This window comes from Clupea harengus, chromosome 8 (genome assembly GCF_900700415.2).
Source record: "Clupea harengus chromosome 8, Ch_v2.0.2, whole genome shotgun sequence".
In the NCBI taxonomy this organism is placed as follows: Eukaryota; Metazoa; Chordata; class Actinopteri; order Clupeiformes; family Clupeidae; genus Clupea; species Clupea harengus.
Window position 1 is genome coordinate 984,971 of NC_045159.1, and position 22,487 is coordinate 1,007,457.

Sequence of the window (22,487 nt, forward strand, 5' to 3'; positions counted from 1 at the left end):
ACTTTACCAAATCAGCTATGTTGACATATCAACCTTTTCCAAAACTTATATTAGATATTAGAATTATGCAAGTAGACAATAATGCAGTACTTTGTCATATCACATTCAAAACCATCCCATTTGACAATCAATGTCAAAGCCAAAGTCAAATTTATTTCTAAAGTACATTCTATACAATAACAATAGCAAAACCGTACAACAACCCAATAAAAACACAGGGACCAGTTTGAAAAGCAAAAAAGACAATAAATAAAAGCAATGAGCCATAGCAATACAACAAAAAAAGACAACTCTCACACTGAGTTAAAAGCCACGGAATAAAGATGATGTTTTCAAACATGATTTAAAAACAGGCAGTGTAGGGGCCAGCCTAATATGCTCCTAATCTCGATTTCTGGGACAACCAGAAGGAACTGGTCAGTGGACATGAGTGACCTTGATGGGACTTGTGGTTGTAATAGGTCAGAAAGATAGCCTGGAGTTCGCCCATTTAATGATTTATCTGCAAACAATAAAATCTTAAAATGAATCCTAGAACATACAGGGAGCCAGTGAAGGGAAGCCAGTATGGGGTAAATGTGCTCTCACTTGCGTGTTCCTGTTAACAATGCCTATACTGCCACTGATAAAATTAAAGACATTAAAACACTGCAACAGTGTTGTCACACTTGCATAAATTAAACACAACAGTGATATTTAGGTGTGAACCTACTCAGTAGTGTACTTACTGATTCACACTCAGTGTGGGACAACACAATGAGATTTTGTTATTTGTTACATATCTCTATTATTTTAGTTCAGGTGACAAGCGATAAAGTAGCGTGTGTACAAATATTTTAGCGGATGTATTCCTCATCTAAATCAATCTCAAAGATGGAGATGAAAGGATATCATCTGTACAAGTATGAAACTAATAATATGTTTAAAGTATCTGAAACTTGAGCACATAAGACTTTTGGGATATAATATAAATGTAATGTATAAAAGTGTTTTTTCATGCCTTTTATTTATTTTCTTTTTTGTGAATACAATTTTCCACATCCAGTCTAAATCTGACCTTAACCTTTTAAAGACCAAATCATATTCTGCAGTGGCAACTGGAATATTGCACTTTCATTTTTACTTTTTGCTTTAAGATTAAATCTGTACATAGAAAGTAATATTATTTTATATAAACAGGGGCAACTATTTGTATACTTTGTAGACCAGCATTGAAACATTGTGAATAATTTGGAAATATTTGAAAAACTTGACAATTGTCTTATATATAACGTATAGTTAACGTATAGAACTTTTTGTTGACTACCACTTGCCAATATTAAACGAATTAGCTTCTCATTTGGTCAGGATGTTTACTCTTAGGAACGATACACAACACATTTACATTTATGCATGCACCCGTTTATCCAATACAGACCATTTGTAAACTCAGAAAACCATTCTTCTGGACAGCTAAGCGGGACAGATCAGATTGCAAACAAATACATGTTCGTGTTTCATAATGTTACATTCTATATACACTATGGACTCTGGCCCAGACGTTCCATGTGTTATACTCAATATGACCTGCTGGTGGTGCGTCTGTGTAACAGGAGTCTGCTATCCGTCGAAAATACAATTTGTACCATGCCAGCACAGGAGGACAAAGTAGTCCAATAATTTAACCAGTTCTGCTTTGACGGATGTATCTCGCACTTGCGCGTGACAATCAATGCCTCGTTTTCAGAATAATTGTATTCTGCGGATAAGTGTCATTTCTGGATTTTTTTTGATTGATTGGTGTAGCTAACGTTGTTTGATTGTAACGAGGTAAGTTGTAAAATGGCGGATACAGTGGTTTGAGTTTGTTGCTTTAATTGCTGGCGCCGAAGTGTTAAGATTGATCTCTTGTTTCAGAATGATAAATATTGGAAGGCAGTAATTTTGTTGACGCAAGGAACAGCAAATGCTGTAGCAATAGCTACCAACTAAGCTAACTGGTGGCGCTATGCTATCAACTTAGCTAGCTCGCTAGCGAAGTTGGTGACAGCTGCAAGATGACGTTAGCTATCACTAACTAGCTAACGTTCGCGTAGTTCATATGTAACGTTACATGCAAACGTTTGTTTTGACTAGACGTGCATTTCCGCATGTGATTTTTTAGCACTGTCTCATCGTTTGCAAACTTAAACTGTGTCTCTTCAATTGCATTTGGCATTTAGCTTGCTAGCTAACACAGAGAACACAAAATTGCGAGCTACATAATGTTAGCTATTATGGTTAGCCTCAATGTTTACGGAAGAGACTCGATGTAGCTACCAAGCTGGGCACTTAGCTCATTCGGAAAGCCAGTTGTCTTAGCTAACGTTACTACTAGCTAATAAGACTCAAAAATAAACAAACATCCACAAACCGAGCAAGCAAACTGATAACTTAGGGTGCTAGCTTTTTGAGAATCCAGTGCTCGGTCTTTGAAGTTTTGAGTCGGTGTATCACAGCTTGCTTTGACAGTTTTAAAATGTAGTTTGTAGCGTTCGCTAATATTACAACCAAGTAATGCTTAACTTAGCAGGATTTGGTAGATTGATAGTTGAGGTTTGCCAACTATCCTAGTTACCCTGGCTTATGCTAAACAGCTTATATATCCAATTGGGCAGCTGCTGATGAGACAGCTAACCAGATGTTCTATCATTTGGCGATTCAGCAATTGTAAATGTGACTGGGTAAAATCAGGTGTTGACCTGAGAGGCAAATTAAAAAAGGCATGACACTATCTACAATCCAATAACAGCAAGTTATAATTATCTTCCTAAGGGTTTGCTACGTTTTAGTGTAGCCAATAGCTACTTAACTTTATAGTAAGAGTAATTTAAACACTGACCCAATACATATCATTTCAAATTATGATGCACAGTATGTTGCATTTATAATTTCAACGTGTTTAATAATGTAACACGATTTCCACCGTTCATTTCTAGGCACCTGGTGACATTTGTTGGCATGTTTTTTCCCTCTTAGTTTTTTGGAACCTCCAGAGCTGCTAACTGAAGAGAGGACATCTTCAAGTGCTAAACTGGGAAACAGAAAATGTTAAAGAAATGATAGAGGCACAGGAGCTCCAATCAGATTATCACTTCCCTCAGTAAGTAGAACTTTTCTTATATGTGTGAAATTGAAGGAATTGTAGGTAACCTGGACTGTGAGGGAAAAGCAGAAGTTGGGGCCTCTGCAGTCATTTGTAAAATTGTAAACTGAAAGTTTGTTCACAGCTTTGTTTGTAACATCCCTACTTTGATCTTTTTACTTAAGTCAGTAGCCAATGCAGCAGGACTATTTGCTCAAGTGTGGAAGTTAGAAGTGCATGTTCTGAGTGGTTTAACAGCTGACTACTCCTTCATAGATCCTTAAATGACCGTGCAAACTTTTTTCACAGGGAGGCCGATACTCAGTTATCTTCAGACACAGATTTTGAGGATCCAGAGGGCTACAATGCAAAACTCGGAAAAGCAAAGGTACTAACTAGCCTGTTAGCTTTTGAGTCGTCCATGTTTGTCATCAGCAGTTTTGTATGACCTGAAATTTGCTGAAGCAATATTCCCAAGAATCATGTCAATGTGAAAAGTCCTCCCCCACAGCATTCTCATTGCCTTGTGTCTTTTGTTCCTCCTCAGGGTGTTAAACAGGGGAGGAAGGGAGCTGGTGAGAAGGGCAAAGGTTCAGGAGGCAAAAGTGGTGGGCAGAACCGCGTCAATGGCCACCACCATGAGAATGGCATGGAAAACCTGAGCCTGTTTGAGATGGTTAAAATGGGCAAGAGTGCCATGCAGGTTAGCATGCCGTACATTCATATATGCGACACAAATATGCTAGCGCTCACTTGGTAGATGCTTATATATGCGACACAATTATGCTCAGCACTCACTTGGTAGATGCCTATGTATGCGACACAATTATGCCCAGCACTCACTTGGTAGATGCTAATAGATGTGAACTAATGGAGCTTTGTGTTTTGATTTGTGCAGTCTGTGGTAGATGACTGGATTGAGTCATACAAGAATGAAAGAGACACTGCATTACTGGAGCTTATCAACTTCTTCATCCAGTGCTCAGGCTGCAAAGGTAAGTCAAAGACATAGCTGTTAATTTGTCTGTAGGTGTTTGGGCCACTGACATTTTACACCAAAGTCTTTTGTTGTTGTAGGTGCTGTGAGCTCGGAAATGTTCAGACATATGCAGAACTCAGAGATCATCCGAAAGATGACGGAGGAGTTTGATGAGGTGGGTATACTGAAGCTGTCACTCTCTATTTGTTTGCATCCGTTTGTTTACTCTGTTTGTTTACATACGTTTGCATGCATTGTGTCTCAAAATGTCAAAGATGTTGGCAGAGAGTTTTATTTTACAGACATTTATTTTTTCCTCAATTTATTTTGTCTGGCCACTGTAGGACAGCGGAGATTATCCGTTGACTATGTCAGGGCCACTGTGGAAGAAGTTTAAGTCAAATTTCTGTGAGTTCATCGGGGTGCTGGTGCGACAGTGTCAGTACAGCACCATCTATGATGAGTACATGATGGACACGGTCATCTCGTTGCTCACCGGCCTGTCTGACTCCCAGGTCCGAGCCTTCAGGCACACCAGCACGCTCGCAGGTGAGAACTCCTCGCTCACTTCATGTGTGTGGAAGTCTTCTCACTCAGCACATTGAGCCCGAACAAGGGGCCACTCCTTATACCCCCCCCCCCCCCAATATTTTATCCATCCTGCATGATGGGATTTCTCTTTTTTAATCATGTGGTAACTTTGTGTGCTTGCAGCAATGAAGCTGATGACCGCTTTAGTTAATGTAGCTCTGAACCTCAGCATCAACATGGACAACACTCAGAGACAGTACGAGGCGGAGCGGAACAAAGCCATCGCAAAGCGATCTGGGGAACGAGTGGAGTTATTGTTCCAAAAACGCAAAGAGGTCAGTCTTAATTGTAATACTCATTTATACACACATGAACTGGTGAAATATGCCACGGTAATCCTTTAACAGGTCTTATATCTTTAAATTTAACTTTAAAAAAGTTTTTTCTTTCCATATTTGGTACTGACACATTTTGTATACTGTTATTTTTTTTCAGCTTCAGGAAAATCAAGATGAAATTGAAAATATGATGAATGCTATCTTCAAAGGTGTCTTCATACACCGTTATCGGTAGGTTTCCCACCTTAATTACAGTATTATACACTTTTGTTGAATAGCATCTAGCATTACGTCTCACATTAGCATATGCATTAGTGTGTTCAGGTTAGTATTTGTTCTGATATCACTTTCATACCACCCCCATGTGTGTGTGGGGTTGGTTTAAACAGGATGGTATTGCGTATTAGTGGTCTCATTCCTGTGTGTTCTTCCAGTGATGCAATAGCAGAGATTAGAGCCATTTGTATCGAGGAGATTGGTGTTTGGATGAAGATGTACAGTGATGCGTTTCTGAATGACAGCTACCTGAAATACGTTGGTTGGACGTTACATGATAAGGTAAACAGTATGGATGGATGGATGATAGATAAATATTTACTCCTCTTTGCACCATAGAGTTATTTTCCTTTGCTTCACCTGCTATGCATGCATCAGTGTATGTTCAAGTTATTGTCCCAGCTAAAAGCTAAGTTTACAGCAGTGCTCTGGCTGAACGTAATCAGTGTCCACACCTGTCACTTTGATTTGAGGGCAGCGTGACTAAGTGAAAATCTCTCTCTCTCTCTTTCTCTCTCTCCCTCTCTGTCTCTCTCTTTCACGCTCTGTGTCCTTCCACTGTCCTCCTCTCACAGCAAGGCGAGGTGCGTCTGAAGTGTCTGGCGGCCCTGCAGGGTTTGTATTATAACCGGGAACTCAACAGTCGCCTGGAGCTCTTCACTAGTCGCTTCAAGGTGAGAAGCCGACATTCATATCTACACTCACACCACACACACACACACACACACACACACACATATTTACATGTGCCTGTGTTAATGTATACACATGCTATTGATCTGAGTAGATAGTATGTCCCTTGGCTGAGTCAGCACAGGCAGCGGTGGAAGGCTGACTGCTTAGTTGGTGTGCCTTCATAAACATGTAAGGCACATAGAGCCAAGTGAACTTTGACTATGTCTCAAAACATCGGAACGTGGTCCATTTAATAAAACACGCAAGAACAGTTACAGTAGGTGTGTGGACGTTCGGTAATACATTGACTTAAAGGCTTTTGCCAGTCATTAATGCAGAGAGGGTAATTGACTTATGTTGTCATGTAGTTGCTTCATACTTCAAAAAGCCCATTCAAATCAAGTCCATATTTTTGTTGAAGAACAAGAACATATGAACATGTGCAGAGAGGAATGCAGCTATTTCACTATTATACCCACCATGAAAATCAGTTTGCATCAGACACAGAACTGGCCAGGATGTAAAGGTATGCTTGAGCAACTCAGATTGGGATGACCCTTGGTTTTTTTTTACTTGTTCCATGCAAGGGGATCCTGAGTAGGTGGGAGGTAACCTTTAGTTCAATGCCACTTCAGTTCTGTGGTACGGTCTTACAAATTGAAATGGGAATGCTGGTCCCCACGTTTAGTCACGTTTAGTCACGTTAAGTCTATTTCAAATATGTATATTGATTGCCGTTTGTAAACAGGGTCAACTGTCCAACATAAACAGCGAGTGTATTGTTGTCTATTGTCACCTAACACTTACACTTACACACACACACACACAGAAGATTTGGTCCAATTTTGAATTTGCCTTTTCAGGATCGCATTGTGTCCATGACCTTGGATAAGGAGTATGATGTGGCTGTACAAGCTGTCAAACTCTTGACCCTAGTCTTACAGTAAGTCACTTTTTATAAAAAACCTTACTGTCTACCATAAACATGCCTTGAAGTAAAAATCATAATTTTCCGGTTTCGTTCCTGTGCTCATTTTTGAAAATGAAGAAAGTATTTCCTTTTTTGGATTTTCAAGAGTGTGTCTTAAAGCTGGTGTTGGCACTCAGGGCTTGTGTTGTGTTGCGTTGCAGGAGTAGTGATGAGATCCTGACCTCTGAAGACTGGGAGAGCGTCTATCACCTGGTGTACTCTGCCCATCGACCGCTGGCCGTGGCAGCAGGGGAGTTCCTCTACAAGAAGTGGGTCCTAGTGAAAAACATATCCCAGAAAACATTATAGGAACTGTTTGTTTGTTTGAGTGAATGTTCAATTACTTGGCAGGTAATTCATTCATTTGACTGGGGGTGTGCTGCTTATGGTTGGTGAAAAATGCTCTTTTCCCTATCCCTATCTAGTCCCTTACTGCTATAATTATCCAACTTCTAAATGAGGCGTGTATGTAGGTCTTAAGGGTGAACTCTTGGTTAATATCTAGTGACTAAGGCCTTATTTCAATGTTCGTGTTTAATTCGGTAAGTGATGTGTTGTAGGTTGTTCAGCAATCGCAGTACCGAGGAGGAGGGCATGCTCCGAAGGGGAAGACAGAGTCGCAATGCAAATCTAATCAAGACTACAGTTTTCTTCTTCCTGGAGAGTGAGGTACACAGAACATCTGTCATCCATGTGTCAGAATGTCATTTAAAGCTCAGCTTGGTGACATGAAAACCGCTAGCCGACATGTTTCAGAAGCAGCCTTATATGGGTATATGTCTGTATCTGTGTCACTGGCTGTGTTTACGTCTTGAGACTTTCATCAGTCAAAATAGAATTTGTCCCAATTAAAGATATGGAGTGAACTGTTTGTAGTCTACTGATGTCTGTGGCAAACGTCTGAACGTATCCGTCTGCATGTGCGTGTACTCCAGACAAAAGGACTGGATGTGTAAGGAGTAGGATCATCATCAAAAAGTACAGATTAGACAATTACCTGGATTTAAGGGTTTGGATTGTTATTAAATTATTAATGGATATTAAAAGGAATACTAAAAGATTACACTATCTCGCCCAGTTGGAGATTACATTAGGGTTTTGCTCAAATGTGGCGTGTTTATTGCTATTAAGGTGCTTATAAGAATGTTTATTCTAGACAACCCATCAGACAGATTATCAGCAATGTCTTTTGTATTGTTTCATTGTCCGCTGGTACTGGGAGAGGAGCAGGCTAAGGCCTGTGTGTTTGTGTGCAGCTCCATGAGCACGGGGCTTACCTGGTGGATAGTCTGTGGGACTGTGCGTCAGACCTGCTGAAGGACTGGGAGAGCATGATCAGCCTGCTGCTGGACGAGCCTTTCCCAGGAGAGGAAGGTAAGAGTTAGAGATACTCCTGTGTGTTCTTTTTCTGTGGGGTTGAGACAAACTTTTTACAATGGGTAAAACACAGAAAAGTACATGATTCATATAAGGTAATTAATAATACAAGGCACTTGATTATTATATTCTTAAGTCATTAACAGTATTTGGAAATGATCTCCATCACAAGACCTCATGGCTAATGGCTTAATACTCCACATTGTATTTAACCTGAGATGAGCGCTCAACCAGTGGCCCCAATAACAACTTTTTGACCCCTTGACCCTGTTGGTGTTACGGGTATAGGTCATTGACAGATACACAACAGCTATCCAACCAGTCATTGGCCTGTCGTCCTCTAGGGTGTCCTCATAGCACCCTTCTAGAGAAAAGTCAAAAACACTTGCATTCTATTTCAATGTAGCTGATCATCTGATATATGGTTAATGTCCAAATACTTGTAATGGTTAAAATGACTAATAGATAATACGTGCTTAACTTGCCAGTCTGTAGTGATGGTGTATGAAGCGATATGAAATGGATCATCTGAAGTAATATGAAATCGACACACCCATGGGCTTTCTGTATATACATAGTTTTTAAATCTTTTGATCATTCATATGTTTTTGTTTTAAAGATGTTTTAAAGTTTGCTCAGCTGTCTAGACTTTGACCAGGGATGAGTGTTAAAGCACCCACTGAGTAAGGAGAGTAAGGAAGGCAGGAGAACCATTTTGTAGAGCTTGGATATATAGGGGAATAACATTTGATATTTTGTCATTCCATCAAGATACCCCCATGATACCTCAACAAAGAAGAAATGTAACCATATATATATATATATGTGTGTGTGTATGTATATATATGTCTTGTATGTTCTGGTTTGGACTACTAGTGGAGTTTGCATGGCCTGATGGATGTTGTCACTGAGATGGTTGTATGTTTGTAAACTCTGTGGTGTTGTAATTTGTGTTAAGAGCTGACCGACCGACAGGAGACGGCTCTAGTTGAGATCATGCTGTGTGCCGTTCGCCAGTCCTGTGAGTGCCACCCTCCTGTGGGCAGAGGAACTGGCAAGAGGGTGAGTGTGAGCACACGGTATACATAAGCACAGTTTGTGTACATAGCCCTGCATCAGTTAGTGTAAAGAATTCAAGTAGATGTGTAATGTAATGCTACGAGATTGTTATGTTTTTCAAATCTCATGCAGGTTCTCACAGCCAAAGAAAAAAAATCTCAGCTGGACGATCGGACGAGAATCACAGAGATGTTTGCTGTCGCGCTCCCATTGTTACTAGCAAAGGTAAGTTCAAATGGTTGGCGTAGTAATGTAGAGTTGAAATTGTGTTATTAAATTAATAGATAATGTCTGCCACACACAGACAAAAACCTCTCCATGCTCTCTTTTGGCTTTCAGTACGCGGTCGATGCAGCAAAGTTAACTAACCTGCTGCAGCTGCCCCAGTACTTTGACCTGGAGATCTTCACCACTGGCAGGCTGGAGAAGGTAAGATAAGAGACGCTGTCCCCTAAATTAACACACAAAGTAAACTCAGGCTCATTTTAATAGTAAAGTAAAGGGGGACACCGACATGGACACAAATACGTGATAATGTCGTTCGTAAATGGGACATGATGAAGCTGTCTGAGTGCCTGTGTTGTGTCCTTCTTGTAGCACTTGGAGTCGCTGCTCCGTCAGATCCGTGAGGTGGTGGAGAAACACACGGAGACGGATGTGCTGGAGGCCTGTTCCAGAACCTTCCATGCCCTCTCTAATGAAGAGTACACCATCTTCAACCGTGTGGACATCGCACGGAGTCAGCTCCTGGACGAGCAGGTCGACAAGCTCAACAGTTTGCTGGAGGATTATTTACAGGAGGTGTGTCTTCATGCAATGTCTATGAAGTTCAAAAGGTTTGACAGACAGACAGACAGACAGACAGACAGACAGACAGACAGACAGACAGACAGACAGACAGACAGACAGACAGACAGACAGACAGACAGACAGACAGACAGACAGACAGACAGACAGACAGACAGACAGACAGATTTGGCAATCTTAACCATGTGGGGTTGGGGCGACTCCAGGTTTGTGGTTTGTATAGAGACTGTTACGGCCAGCCTCGCTGACTGCAACATTAAAGACCAAAAGTCAAAGGGGCTCGTGTCTAGGGGGTTATTTATTAACAAAAGACTAATTTGAACAATCAACCAAAGTAGATAGTCGTCTTGACGTTCGGAACCGGACGTAAGGCCACTCGGTACTGGCAAGATCACGCGCCCTCATCCACGGCAGGACACGGTTTATAAAGGGAACGGCTCCACCACTGAACATAGGTCGCACCTGAAACCTATTAATCAAACAGAAAAGAGCAGGCACAAACTAAACAGAACTACGCCACCTGGAGGCTAAAGAGGACCGTAACAGAAACATGTAGGGGTGGGAATCTCTTGGCACCTCACGATTCGATTCGATTCCGATTCAGTGGTCAACGATTCGATTCTAAACCGATTATCGATTCTACACCGATTATCGATTCTAAACCGATTATCGATTATCAATTCTAAACCGATAAAACGATTATCGATGCATGTCGATTTTTAAAACATCTGAGTTTGCTACTCAGAGTCTCAAATCACTTCCTACTTTGTGTTTGATAATTAAAGAAAATCAACAGATGAATTACCTTCTCTATTTTTTATTAGAGAAAAAGCTTTCCCTTGTCACAATTATGACTTTCAATGAACAATGCAATAATCGATGCAGCTTGCATTTCAACACAAAATGAATGTGTAAAAAAAAAAAAAAAAAAATTAAATTAAAAAATCGATTATGAACTTTTCTGAATCGAGACAGAATCGTTCTAGAGAGAATTGAGAGAAATCGAAAAATCGATTTTTTTCCCCACCCCTAGAAACATGTTGGGATCAGGGGATGTACTGAATGATGGCAGATTTGCTGCTGGGTTTGGGGCTGTTTAGTTGGAATGTTAGCTACCCTCCGAATAAACCAGGCCTGTTTGTTTCTCTTAAATAGGGAGAGGAGAACGATGAGGATGATGCATATCAGGTCTTGTCTACACTGAAAAGAATCACAGCCTTCCATAAGTAAGACATGCATCCAGCCACATCTTTGATCATGCTCTCAAACACTGTCGTGTTTTAGCTCTTCCTGGTAAGTAAAAAGGTAGTCTGACAGCTACTCTCATTCTCGCGTTGCAGCGCTCATGACCTCTCCAGGTGGGACCTCTTCACCAACCTCTACAGACTCCTCAACACAGGCCTGCAAAACGGGGACATGCCACAACAGGTGCAGTAATTGACAAAGCCTTTAACCTTTAACCTTTCTCGTATGCCTCTGCTGTTGGGGGCTGTGGTCGGCATGCCCTGCCATAGCAGCTCATGTTTTTGACCTCTGGACCAAAGTGCTAAATATCAGTTCCTAAATGTTTCTCCAGGGGTGCTGTAGTGTTCGGCAGTGATACTGGGTAACTGGGTATGTTGATGACGAAACGGAGTACTGTGTATTCCCTAACGAGATATGCTTTAATACACATATTTTTGTATCTTCTTCTTTTTTATTTTCTTCAGATTGTGATCAATGCCTTGCAGTGCACACACTTTTCCATTCTGTGGCAACTAGCCAAGGTTTCCAAAGGCACTGCAAAACAGGTAAACAAAATAGGGATGCACATTTTGAGAATTGTTCTTTCATGTTCCTCTGACTACTCGGCCGTTAGTCATTCATTTTCTGAAGTCTCTGACTCACTCTGAAACTGAAACTGGAAAAAGGAAATTGCAAAATCCAAAATATCAACTAACAGCCAACAGCTTTCTGTGCCTGAGTGTCCAGATTATATGCAGTCTATATTTCCATTTATTATACGGCTCTTCAGAATGTTCTGTTGATTAGAATGGGCCACCCCAACGTTCGCAGGTCTGTCATTTCTTTGTATTCACCGCTGCAAAAAATGTATGACCGCTGTCATTGGCAACGGGTTTTGTGCTTCTAATTCACATCATTCCGCAAGTAGCCCGGTCATTTAACATAACGGAAAGTCATTGTAACTTGAATTCAGCAAGTAATGGGTTGCTACGCAACACCTGCAATTATAAAGTTCTATTTGTGTGAAGAACATTTTTTTGTTAGCAGAAATCACGAAACGGCAACAAAATCATTAAAAAGGGGTATTTTGGAGTAATGTCTTTATATATTGGCATCTATATATTGAAATAGCAATCATTATTACTTACTATAAGTAACACAATCAAACATGTCTTTTTGTCTGAGAATAGTTCATTGATCTGGTAACACTACGGTACTATACTGGTGCTGTATCTTTTATTCATTATTTCAGGATTGCCTTATATCAGTGGTTCTCAAAGTGGGGGGCGCGCCCCCCTGGGGGGGCGCGAACACTCTCCAGGGGGGGCGCAATGTCACAGACGGAGAAAAAAAATAACTACCGCCGACCTGTCACTGGTTAGTGAAAGCTCCCTCAGTGGCGAAATGGAAGGGGCTGGACTGACCCAAACAAATCAAATACGGTTTTGCTCCTGATCCACCAATCAAAACGGAGTTTTTTCATTTGAACGCGAGTTGCACCTAAGTTTCCGAGTATAAAAAAAAAACGCAGGCATTGGTAAGCTCTCACCCTGAGATGACTCTGCAGAGTTTGTTCAATTTCTCTTGTTTCCTGTATCATTCAGATATTCATTGCTTTATAAACAGTCTTTTTAAAGACTCACTCCTTCCTTAGTAATACCTTACTGCGCTTGCAGTAGGTCTATTCGTAGCCTATTCTAAGGAGTAATTTGCTCCAGTCTTTTGAAAAAGCTCGTAGCCCCGAGAGCTAGCCTAGCTAGCTACCTTTTTCCAACTGCAGCTAGCCCTTTTCTCCTTAACACCTACCTTTACATTTTTGTATCATCCACCGTGTTGCAACAAATAAAACACCAGCACTTGAATACTATTTTGTGCTGTCCCTGTCTACATTGTGTACAGTTAGTTTTGTTAGGAATCATTGCCTAGCACAGCCTTATCCTTATCCATGTCGTTCACAACCACACATACAAGAACACAACGTTGAAATTAGAACCTTATTAACTTCACACACACTGTATCAGCAAACAAACACAACTATGGACACGTTTCTGATTCGTAAAAGTCAGAAAGAGAAGCCTGTGGACTTCTTTAAACATGAACGCGATGGCCTCCAGCAACAACGAACCACCATCCAAGCAGTGTCTGGAGGCATCTTATGTAGTTGCTCATAGAATTGCTAAGCTTGGCCAACCCCATACAATTGCCGAAACACTGATTTTGCCGGCCGCGCAAGACGTGTAGAATAGGAGCTAAACTCAGCGCAATACTTATGTCAAATGACATTGTATCACGCCGAATATCAGAAATCAGTTTGGGTCCTATTTCAAAGAGGACTACCGTTCATTCGCCTAAGTTCGGGATCCATTTCTCTGCTCAGCAGACGAGCTGTCAATAGACATGAAAGAGCAATTGAAGAGTGACAGTAGACTTAAGCATCTCCCCTATTTCGTCATTCTGGATAGCAATGATCACCTTTGCGACATAGCCTTAAAAATGCTCATCCTTTTCGCGTCGACATATTTGTGCCAGGCAGGCTTTTCAAGACTGACTGCGCTCAAAACTAAATACCGCAACCGCGCACAGATCGAGGATGACCTGAGGATATGTTTTCAAACATTGCCCCAAGATTTGAGAACCTTTGCAGTGCAAAGCAGGCTCATGTCTCACATTGACAGACCTGTAGGATTTTTTTTGTAAAGATCACAAGAGGCCCATAATAATAACAGTATCCAAATTATAGCAATAATAACACTAATTATTATTATGATAATAATACAATAATAATAATTGGTCGATAATCATTAATTATAATAATAATAACATAATGATGGTGATAATAATGAATAGCCTACTAATAGGCCTACTATTACTGATAATAATAATAACAATAATAATAAAAATAATAAATAGTTATAATAATTGTCTGTATGGGCCTAACAATAGCCTAACCTTGACATGTCAGGCCTATCAATAACAATATGCTATCTATCTATCTATCTATCTATCTATCTATCTATCTATCTATATATGGTGGTGTAGTTGAGGGTGGTGGCGGCGGGCCGCGCGCTGGGGGGGCCCCAACTACCCCTAACCAGCTTTGGGGGGGGCCCAGCTTGCAAAAGTTTGAGAACCCCTGCCTTATATCAATCAGCCTCTTTTTTTTTTTGTCTTTCTCTGTCTTCCTCCTCTGCTCAGAGTGACATGGTGAACCTGAGAAAGCAGATGAGAGCGTTCTGTCTAATGTGCCAGAGGTACCTCACCAGTGTCAACACTTCTGTCAAAGAGCAGGTCAGTCAAACCTCTGTCCTCCCTGCAACCTGCGACCTAATCGACTGAATTGACGAGAACTCTCCTGCCCCATTGCGCCTCTTCTTTTTCTCATTGTCTAACCCAAAGCTGTGTGCTGTGTGCCGTCCGCAGGCCTTCACCATCCTGTGCGACGTGCTGATGGTGTTCAGCCACCAGATCGTGTCGTCCGGCCGCGAGGCCCTGGAGCCGCTCATCTACAGCCCAGACTCCTCCCTGCAGGCCGAGGTGCTCAGCTTCATCCAGGACCACGTCTTCGTTTACCAGGATGAAGAGATCAACACAGGTTCAGCATCAGTTCCACAGCAGTAGTGGTTATACATATATGTCTGTTGTGATAATTGGTTGTGCCTTTATAAACCTCAAGGATTTCACTGCTGTTCTTTTTTTAGATTTAAGGGTCAGAGGTGACATGGCGTGTCATTGTAAAAGCATGTCAAAGATACACTGCTCTGTGTTATATAAGTAAGCCTTTGAAAGCCAAAGATCAGTTATTGAACTGAAGAACAAAGATTCTACTGTGCGTATTTTTTTTAAACTTTAGAAGCTTGTCATTTTTACATGTTTCGCATTTACAGTACAATTTTAAAAGGTGTGGGGGTATATCATTCTGTCACCAGGACATTGACATTGGACGATGAACTGTGTGTTTGTGCTCATGTGTCTTTGTGTCTATGCAGATGATCAGCGATATGATGAGGTATGGAAAATTGAAGCTCTTCACAAAAGAAGGAACCTTCTGGCTGCATACTGCAAACTCATCATTTATAACGTGGTGGAGATGAGCATGGGAGCCGACATCTTCAAACAGTACATGAGGGTGAGGAGCAAACAAGTGGATGGCTCGCTTTAACTAAATTAAATCATTTATCAGAGATTTCAGTCTTTTTTTTCAATGAACCTTAAAACACAAGTGAGTCTGCTGTTTGTGGGGTCTCTGTAAGTCCTACGTTGCTTACGTGTGTTTTGCTGTCTAGTACTACAACGACTACGGTGATATCATCAAAGAGACCATGAGCAGAACCAGACAGATCGACAAGATCCAGTGTGCCAAAACTCTAATCCTCAGTCTCCAGCAGGTAGCATCATGTCCCTGCAAAAGATGCCAGTGCCATTCTCTTTACTTTGGAATCACGTGATTTCAAATGCAGAATTTTCTGAAATCTTTTTTTTGGTCCTTCTTTGCTGTAGCTCTTTAACGAGATGCTGACGGAGTTTGGCTGTATCGTCGACCGCTCCTCTGCTGCGTTCTGCGGCATTAAGGAGCTCGCCCGGCGCTTCTCGCTCACCTTTGGACTCGATCAGGTCAAGACCAGGGACGCCATCGCCATGCTCCACAAGTAAATATATATATATATCTATATATGCATCTGCTGTCATCATCTACATCTGCAGTATTGTCATGTCAGCGCAGCAAGGCGAGATCTGTAAGTTTAAGTCATAGCTGTAGTGTGGTTTTATCACTGAAACCAGTGAAACCACACTCACACACTGTGTGTGTGTGCACGTGGTTGTTCATATATATGTATGTGTGTGTGTGTGTGTGTGTGCGTGTGTGTGTGTACCTGTGTGTTCCAGGGATGGTATTGAGTTTGCCTTCAAAGAGCCCAGTCCACAGGGAGAGGGGAACCCTCCCCTACACCTGACTTTCCTCGACATCCTCAGTGAATTCTCCTCCAAACTGTTGCGCCAAGACAAGAAGACTGTGTAAGCTGTCTCCCGCTCTTTCTGTCTACACTTTAGCATGCAGTGTATGTTCCTCCCTCCCTCTTTCTTAGTGTGTGTGTGTGTGGTGTGGTGTGGTGTGGTGTGTGTGTGTGTGTGTGTGGTGTGTCTGTGTCTGTGTCTGTGTCTGTGTGTGTGTGTGTGTGTGTGTGTGTGTGTGTGTGTGTGTGTGTGTGTGTGTTTGTACTTGTTGTTAATGGCCTGTGCTCGGTGCTGCTAGGCACCTGTACCTGGAGCGCTTCATGACGTTCCAGATGGCGCTGCAGAGGGAGGACTGCTGGATGCCACTCATCTCCTACAGGAACTCGCTGCAGGCGGGCGCGGACGACGACACCATGTCGGTCATCAGCGGCATCAGCAGCCGCAGCTCCACCCGCAGCAGGAAGAGCAAAGCCCCCTCAGTCAGCAGCAAGAGGAAACTACCAGAAGGTGTGTATGCGTGGGTGCATGCGCGCGCCTGTGTGTGTGTGTAACACTTATGGACCGATAAATTGTATATACATGAGGTCACAGGATTCTCTATTGCACTGATTGAGTTTTCTATACGGTTTGAGAACTTACAGGTGTACTTGTGTGTGTTTGTGTGTTTGTGTGTTTGTGTGTGTGTGTGTGTGTGTGTGTGTGTGTGTGTGTGCTTGCACTTGCATGCGCGCGCCTTGTTTCTCTCTCCTCTCCTAAAGCAGATGAGGGCAGCTGCAGCAGCACCGACGCCGCCATGTGGTTGAACCGCGAGCAGGGCGCCCAGACCCCGGTCATGATGCCGTTGCCGCACCTCACCTCCACGGTGCTGCGCGAGCCCAAGAAGCTGCGGCAGGAGGAGGCCTACGTGTACGCCATGGCCAACGAGCACCAGCACCAGCACCAGCAGCAGCACCAGCAGCAAGCCCCCCTGACCCCACAGAGCCAGCCCCAGCCCACCATGGACTACAAGTAAGAGCCCCCCCCGCCCCCCACAGAGAGGCCAGTGCAACATGACGGCACACCCCCCCCCCCGCCCACAGAGAGGCCAGTGCAACATGACGGCACACACCCCCCCCCCCCGCCCCCCACAGAGAGAGACCAGTGCAACATGACGGCACACACCCCCCCCCCGCCCCCCACAGAGAGAGACCAGTGCAACATGACGGCACACACCCCCCCCCCGCCCCCCACAGAGAGAGAGACCAGTGCAACATGACGGCACACACCCCCCCCGCCCCCCACAGAGAGAGACCAGTGCAACATGACGGCACACACCCCCCCCCGCCCCCCACAGAGAGAGACCAGTGCAACATGACGGCACACCCGGGCCTTCCAGTGGCTTTTTATGTTGTTTGTTTTTTTTGTACAGTAAATAAAATTCTGACTTCCTGTACAAAGCGCCGGCATAGCTGGAATCTACCGTTCCTGGGTATAGTCAGAGCTAGAGCTACAGTTGTTGCTAATCCTTTACACAGAACCACACAGATACACAACTAGTTTAAGAGACAAAACGGTCATCTGAAAATGCTAGGCGGAGTCACTTCCTCTTTGTGCTCCAGCAGAATTTGTTTATGCACTGTATTGACATGGCACAGTTGTACCTATCTTTAAATGTGTACATATCCTGCCGCGTATGTGACTGTGTGTTTTGTGTCCCCGCAGCACCCAGGTCACATGGATGATGGCCCAGAGGCAGCAGGCTGAGGCCAGACAACAGCACGAGAGAGCCAGCATGCACTATGCCAAGATGAGGAGTCACATGCAACAGGCCATGTAAGAGACCCCGCTGCATAAATACTGCCCTTTTGTTTAGTTAAAAATGAAGAATAACATTTGAGATTAGAATCGTATTAAAAGTGAGACTTTCTCTGTTAATTGAACATAATCGATTTGAATTTATGCCAGAGATGCTGTGAAACATTTGGTCGATAATTGTGTGTGTGTGTGTGTGTGTGTGTGTGTGTGTGTGTGTGTGTGTGTGTGTGTGTGTGTGTGTGTGTGTGTGTGTGTGTGTGTGTGTGTGTGTGTGTGTGTGTGTGTGTGTGTGTATAGTCGACGTGGAACTGGCTTAATGGAAGATGACGAGGAGCCCATAGTGGAAGATGTGATGATGTCCTCAGAGGATCGACTAGAAGACTTAAATGAGGGGATGGATTTTGACACTATGGATATTGACCTGGTATGAATCAAAATGAGTATTTTCTGTGTTGAGTTCAATTCAGTGCAATTTTATTGATATAGCTCCAAAACAATAAAATTGTGTCAAGGCGCTTTACAGAGCCCAGGTAGAGAGGTAGAGATAGGAAAGAAGGGTGAGGGGGGCTTGTGGTTTGTGGCCGAAGGGGAGGGGAGACGATCAGAAAGATGGCAGATGAATTCGTACACGTATCAGGCGTTGCATCAAAGCAATGCTTGTTACGTTAGATGGAATAGCATTGCAGGGAAGAAACATTTAGCTGAAACATACATGCCTATTGAAAGGCTTTGGCAATACTGATCAGAAGGAGCGTGAGCAAGTGTACAGCTAAGCTTATTCTCTCTCTCATCTCGTCCTCAGCCTGCTTCCAAAAATCGTAGAGAGAGGACAGAACTCAAACCCGACTACTTTGATCCAGCCTCCATCATGGATGACTCAGTAAGTACTCAGCTGTCAGTCAGTTACCTCTGCAGTCTACGGTTCTTTTTTTTCTATTTTACAGATTTCTTTCTTTATTTTCCATTTAGTAGCACTTGTGTGATATGATCAGTTGTTTCAAATAAACGTAACACAGAACTTCTTAGTATCCGACATCTAGACTAACAGGAATGCCACCTGATTCCCCATCCCCATAGCACAGACTGTGCTTGGAGAGGAGTGTCCTGTCAGAGTGCTTGTTTCTAACTCGCATCTCTTTTGGACAGGTCCTCAACGTCTCCATGTTTTAAGCTGAAGTCCACGGGAGAGGGGAGCGAGGCGATGCTGTTTGCGTTGTTACAGAGAAAAAGCTTTTTGAGCCCGAGACTCAGAGAATCATTGGGCATTTCAGTGATGCTGGACTTAAATACACAAGAGAGACAGCTTGAGCTGCCTTTCGGGTGACACCTTACACTCGATAACTTTTTGCCAATCTGTGAGTAAGCTTCTGTCCTACTCTTGTAAACCAGTAGTTGGTATTTTAATTTCTTACACAAGGCATGGCATGTAGCCATAGATATCGAATCTATTAACAGCAAGAAAAATGTGAAATGTCTTGGTCAGAAAAATCCTTTCCACAAATGTAATATATGGAGTTCTCTCTCAATCATGGTATTTTTTAAAGGAAATTTAATTGGTCTGCTTTTTTAACAGATAGAGGACTTTGATTTATAGATATTTTGTAATGACAATCAGATGTAAATCAGTACTTTATAAATGTGTTATTACTCAAGATGAGGACTTTAACCCTATCCCTTAGATTTTCCTCCCCGTGTGGGATACTGGGTCTGAGGTCCAGAGTATCTCAACATTTCATGAACATTTATCATTGAACATTTATTACCTCTTTCTTTAGCTGATAAAAGGTTGACGCTTCCGATCATTTCCTTTTAAGTCTAACACAGTTTTCTTAAGGTTGCCCTTCTGCCTTCTGTAACACATAATAATGTTTGTTTGTATGTTAGCATCCCGGTACCCAGGGCTTGGTGGTAGGGTGAGAGGGGCTTAGAGGAGAATCACCTACTAGAAGAGGGACTAAGTCAGTGGGGCATTTTGTACAGTACTCCACATACTGATCTGATGTCTGAGATGACGTTGACCAAGGACGACCATTGGGTGTAGTGACGGGGCGGGTTGGGTTGAGGTGGTGAAGCACTGATGTCTTTAATATTTAATTGCATTTATTTAACACAGTTGGCATTTTAGAGTACAAGCCCATATGCTTTGGTGGATGGGTGGGGGTTCAAAGGGGGTCGCAGAGGACTATTCACTTAAAGTGATATTCCAGCACTAGACGTCAAGAAACCTATTTTGTTCAGCATTCATACTTTGAAATGGTTCTGTGGTGTTTTTGTCAACTGCTTAGTTTGAGTCAATCAATCGAAGACCACAAATTACTTGTTGAAACGTCTTCAATTTAGAAATGTCTCGAAGACGTCTAAAGCAACAACAAAATGTTCCTCAATTGTTGGACTATCGTAACCATTTTAAAATGGAGACCTGGGAAGGGACAGAATGTATTTTGAATTTGCCTGAGATTATTTGACTGCTCTGCACTGTTTGAATGTTGTGTGCAGTGATGAGAATGTGAACTTGAATGTGTTGGTAGGTAAACAGGTGTAGCAACAGCACTTGTCTCACAGACCAGATCGAACTTTAGCACATAGTGACATGAGTGCAGTCTGCACTCTACCACACGAAATTAAGACCTTGAAGTGTGTCGATAATAAACGCACACAAGTCGAGGTCTACAAGCTTTTAATCTTCAATTCAGCCCCAACTTTCACATTTCTGTGTACTTTTTAGCCCTGCCTTCAAGGGTCGCTAGATTGGTCTAGAAATGTAAATGTTATTAATGCTGTTATCATTTTCCCACATATTTAGAACACATTTCTCTATGGCTGTCTCCAAACGTACATGTTAAAGTCCTTATGCTCCTTTGACTGTACAAGACCTGTTCAGGAACACACATTTATGTCCCACGGAAGCCTAGGTGTGGTCAGTTAAAGGTGCAGTCCTCAATTAGATTCCAATACACTTTTTGCCAAATTCAGTGAATATCTCCTCACGGTGCTCTAGCTGTACGTTTTGTTTCTGCGCTCAGAAAAACTCCTAGCTCTGTAAATGGGAAACAAAGTGGCTCGGACCAAGCACCAAGTTCGAGGACTGCGCCTTTAATATTTTGAAGTGTTTGACCAAAAACACCCCAAAACCATATTACTCAACTCTGAAAAGTGGTGCAGAGTACGTTTTCTTGAGGCTTTACATTGAAATATCACTTTAACTTACCTCCAAAATGTAAAGTTTGAACTATTCAGAGATGTTTTAGTTATTATATTATCGCCATCTCTTGTTTAATGCCCTGTTTTATGAGTAAGAAAAGGCGCTTGGTATAGAATGTTTCTAAAATAAAACATTTTGATTTTGAAATCCTGGTATTATAATATATTATTATATATCCTTAAATGTATAATTTTATATTATATTGCTTAAGTGTGTGATATAATGTGAATTGGTGCTGATTTCATGTTTGTTCACCTTTCTTTTTTCTTTTTTTTTAATCTAAACTTTTTAAAGAAAGGTGAACCTTTTGGAGTTCTTCAGCTGGTCTCTATCGTAAAGCCAACAGTTTTACACCAAGAGTTTCTACTTTGACTTGTGATGGAGGGATTTTTGCTTTGTAGAATGCTCTAGAGGCACAAAGTACCTTTTTTCCCAGCAGGAAGTTCTTCATGGAGGGGAGGTTCTATGAAAGACCTCTGACTTCACACGTAACTCTTGAGGAACCCTTTTTCTAAGAGTGTAGATCCAGGTTCACTAGAAGCTAGAATGTAAGCGTACAGCTGAACTGCCTGGCATTGAAATCATATTGAACATGTTCTTTTATTTTTGTTGCTGTTGTATTTTGTCAGTAGTATATGTTTCATGTTTGACAAACCTTTTTTTTTTTTCTTCCTTTTTCCACTATGTATATTTTTGGCTTGCCTATTCCTAATGTGCTTGTGGTTCAAGTTTTTGTTTTCCTTTCTTTGCCTGTGGCTGAGGTGTGGGGCGGGAGTAGACTTGTGAATATTGAGTTAGTGTGTTTCAAATGTCTGACTTGGCTGAAATAGATCTATTTTCTAAAGCAGGCGTCTGACCTCAAAGAGGCAGACCTAAAACCCTGCATTGTTGAGTGTGTGTGTTTTTAGTTTGAACAGAATCTTTTTATGTATGTGGTTTCACCTAGAGTGGAATATCGGTATGTTCTATTTTTTATCCCTTTCCTTCATTTTCATTGAACTGCTGAACATCAGTGTATGTGTATACAGATACAGACAAATGTCTGTATAAACATACACATATAATATATTAAACTGTACATAAACTCAGTTGTTTTGTATTCTATTTACAAAGCGTCCACTATATTATCTCTGGTTTGTATTTATGTTTGCCACGGTGACTTTTTGAGCAGAATAAAATCCCTACAGTTATAATGATTT

At 42.0% G+C, this 22,487-nt stretch overlaps 1 protein-coding gene across 2 annotated transcripts; it reads left to right on the forward strand.

Annotated features, from left to right (window-relative positions):
* The first annotated feature begins 1,540 nt into the window (after positions 1 to 1,540).
* LOC105893228 (cohesin subunit SA-2-like) lies at positions 1,541 to 22,485 on the forward strand. Of its 2 annotated transcripts, none has more exons than XM_012819609.3 (34): positions 1,541 to 1,809; positions 2,998 to 3,121; positions 3,413 to 3,491; positions 3,651 to 3,806; positions 4,002 to 4,098; positions 4,181 to 4,257; positions 4,427 to 4,631; positions 4,797 to 4,948; positions 5,109 to 5,182; positions 5,386 to 5,509; positions 5,803 to 5,901; positions 6,766 to 6,845; positions 7,034 to 7,141; positions 7,433 to 7,541; positions 8,129 to 8,246; positions 9,208 to 9,311; positions 9,441 to 9,533; positions 9,648 to 9,737; positions 9,906 to 10,109; positions 11,271 to 11,341; positions 11,456 to 11,543; positions 11,825 to 11,905; positions 14,535 to 14,627; positions 14,760 to 14,931; positions 15,326 to 15,465; positions 15,623 to 15,724; positions 15,837 to 15,985; positions 16,224 to 16,352; positions 16,591 to 16,799; positions 17,051 to 17,300; positions 17,994 to 18,104; positions 18,384 to 18,510; positions 18,889 to 18,966; positions 19,233 to 22,485. In XM_012819609.3, exons 2-34 carry the CDS (start codon positions 3,078 to 3,080, stop codon positions 19,254 to 19,256), a joined length of 3,837 nt encoding a protein of 1,278 aa, XP_012675063.2. In that variant the 5' UTR covers positions 1,541 to 1,809; positions 2,998 to 3,077; the 3' UTR covers positions 19,257 to 22,485. The 2 variants fall into 2 exon arrangements, with proteins under 2 accessions (XP_012675063.2, XP_012675064.2); XM_012819610.3 differs by having other exon boundaries at positions 17,054 to 17,300.
* Positions 22,486 to 22,487: the final 2 nt, after the last annotated feature.

Coding starts and splice junctions, on each gene's coding strand:
- LOC105893228 (XM_012819609.3), top strand. CDS start 3,078: ATGATAGAGGCACAGGAGCTCCAATCAGATTATCACTTCCCTCA. Junction 3,807..4,001: donor TGGGCAAGAGTGCCATGCAG/GTTAGCATGCCG, acceptor TGATTTGTGCAG/TCTGTGGTAGATGACTGGAT. Junction 11,906..14,534: donor CCAAAGGCACTGCAAAACAG/GTAAACAAAATA, acceptor TCCTCTGCTCAG/AGTGACATGGTGAACCTGAG.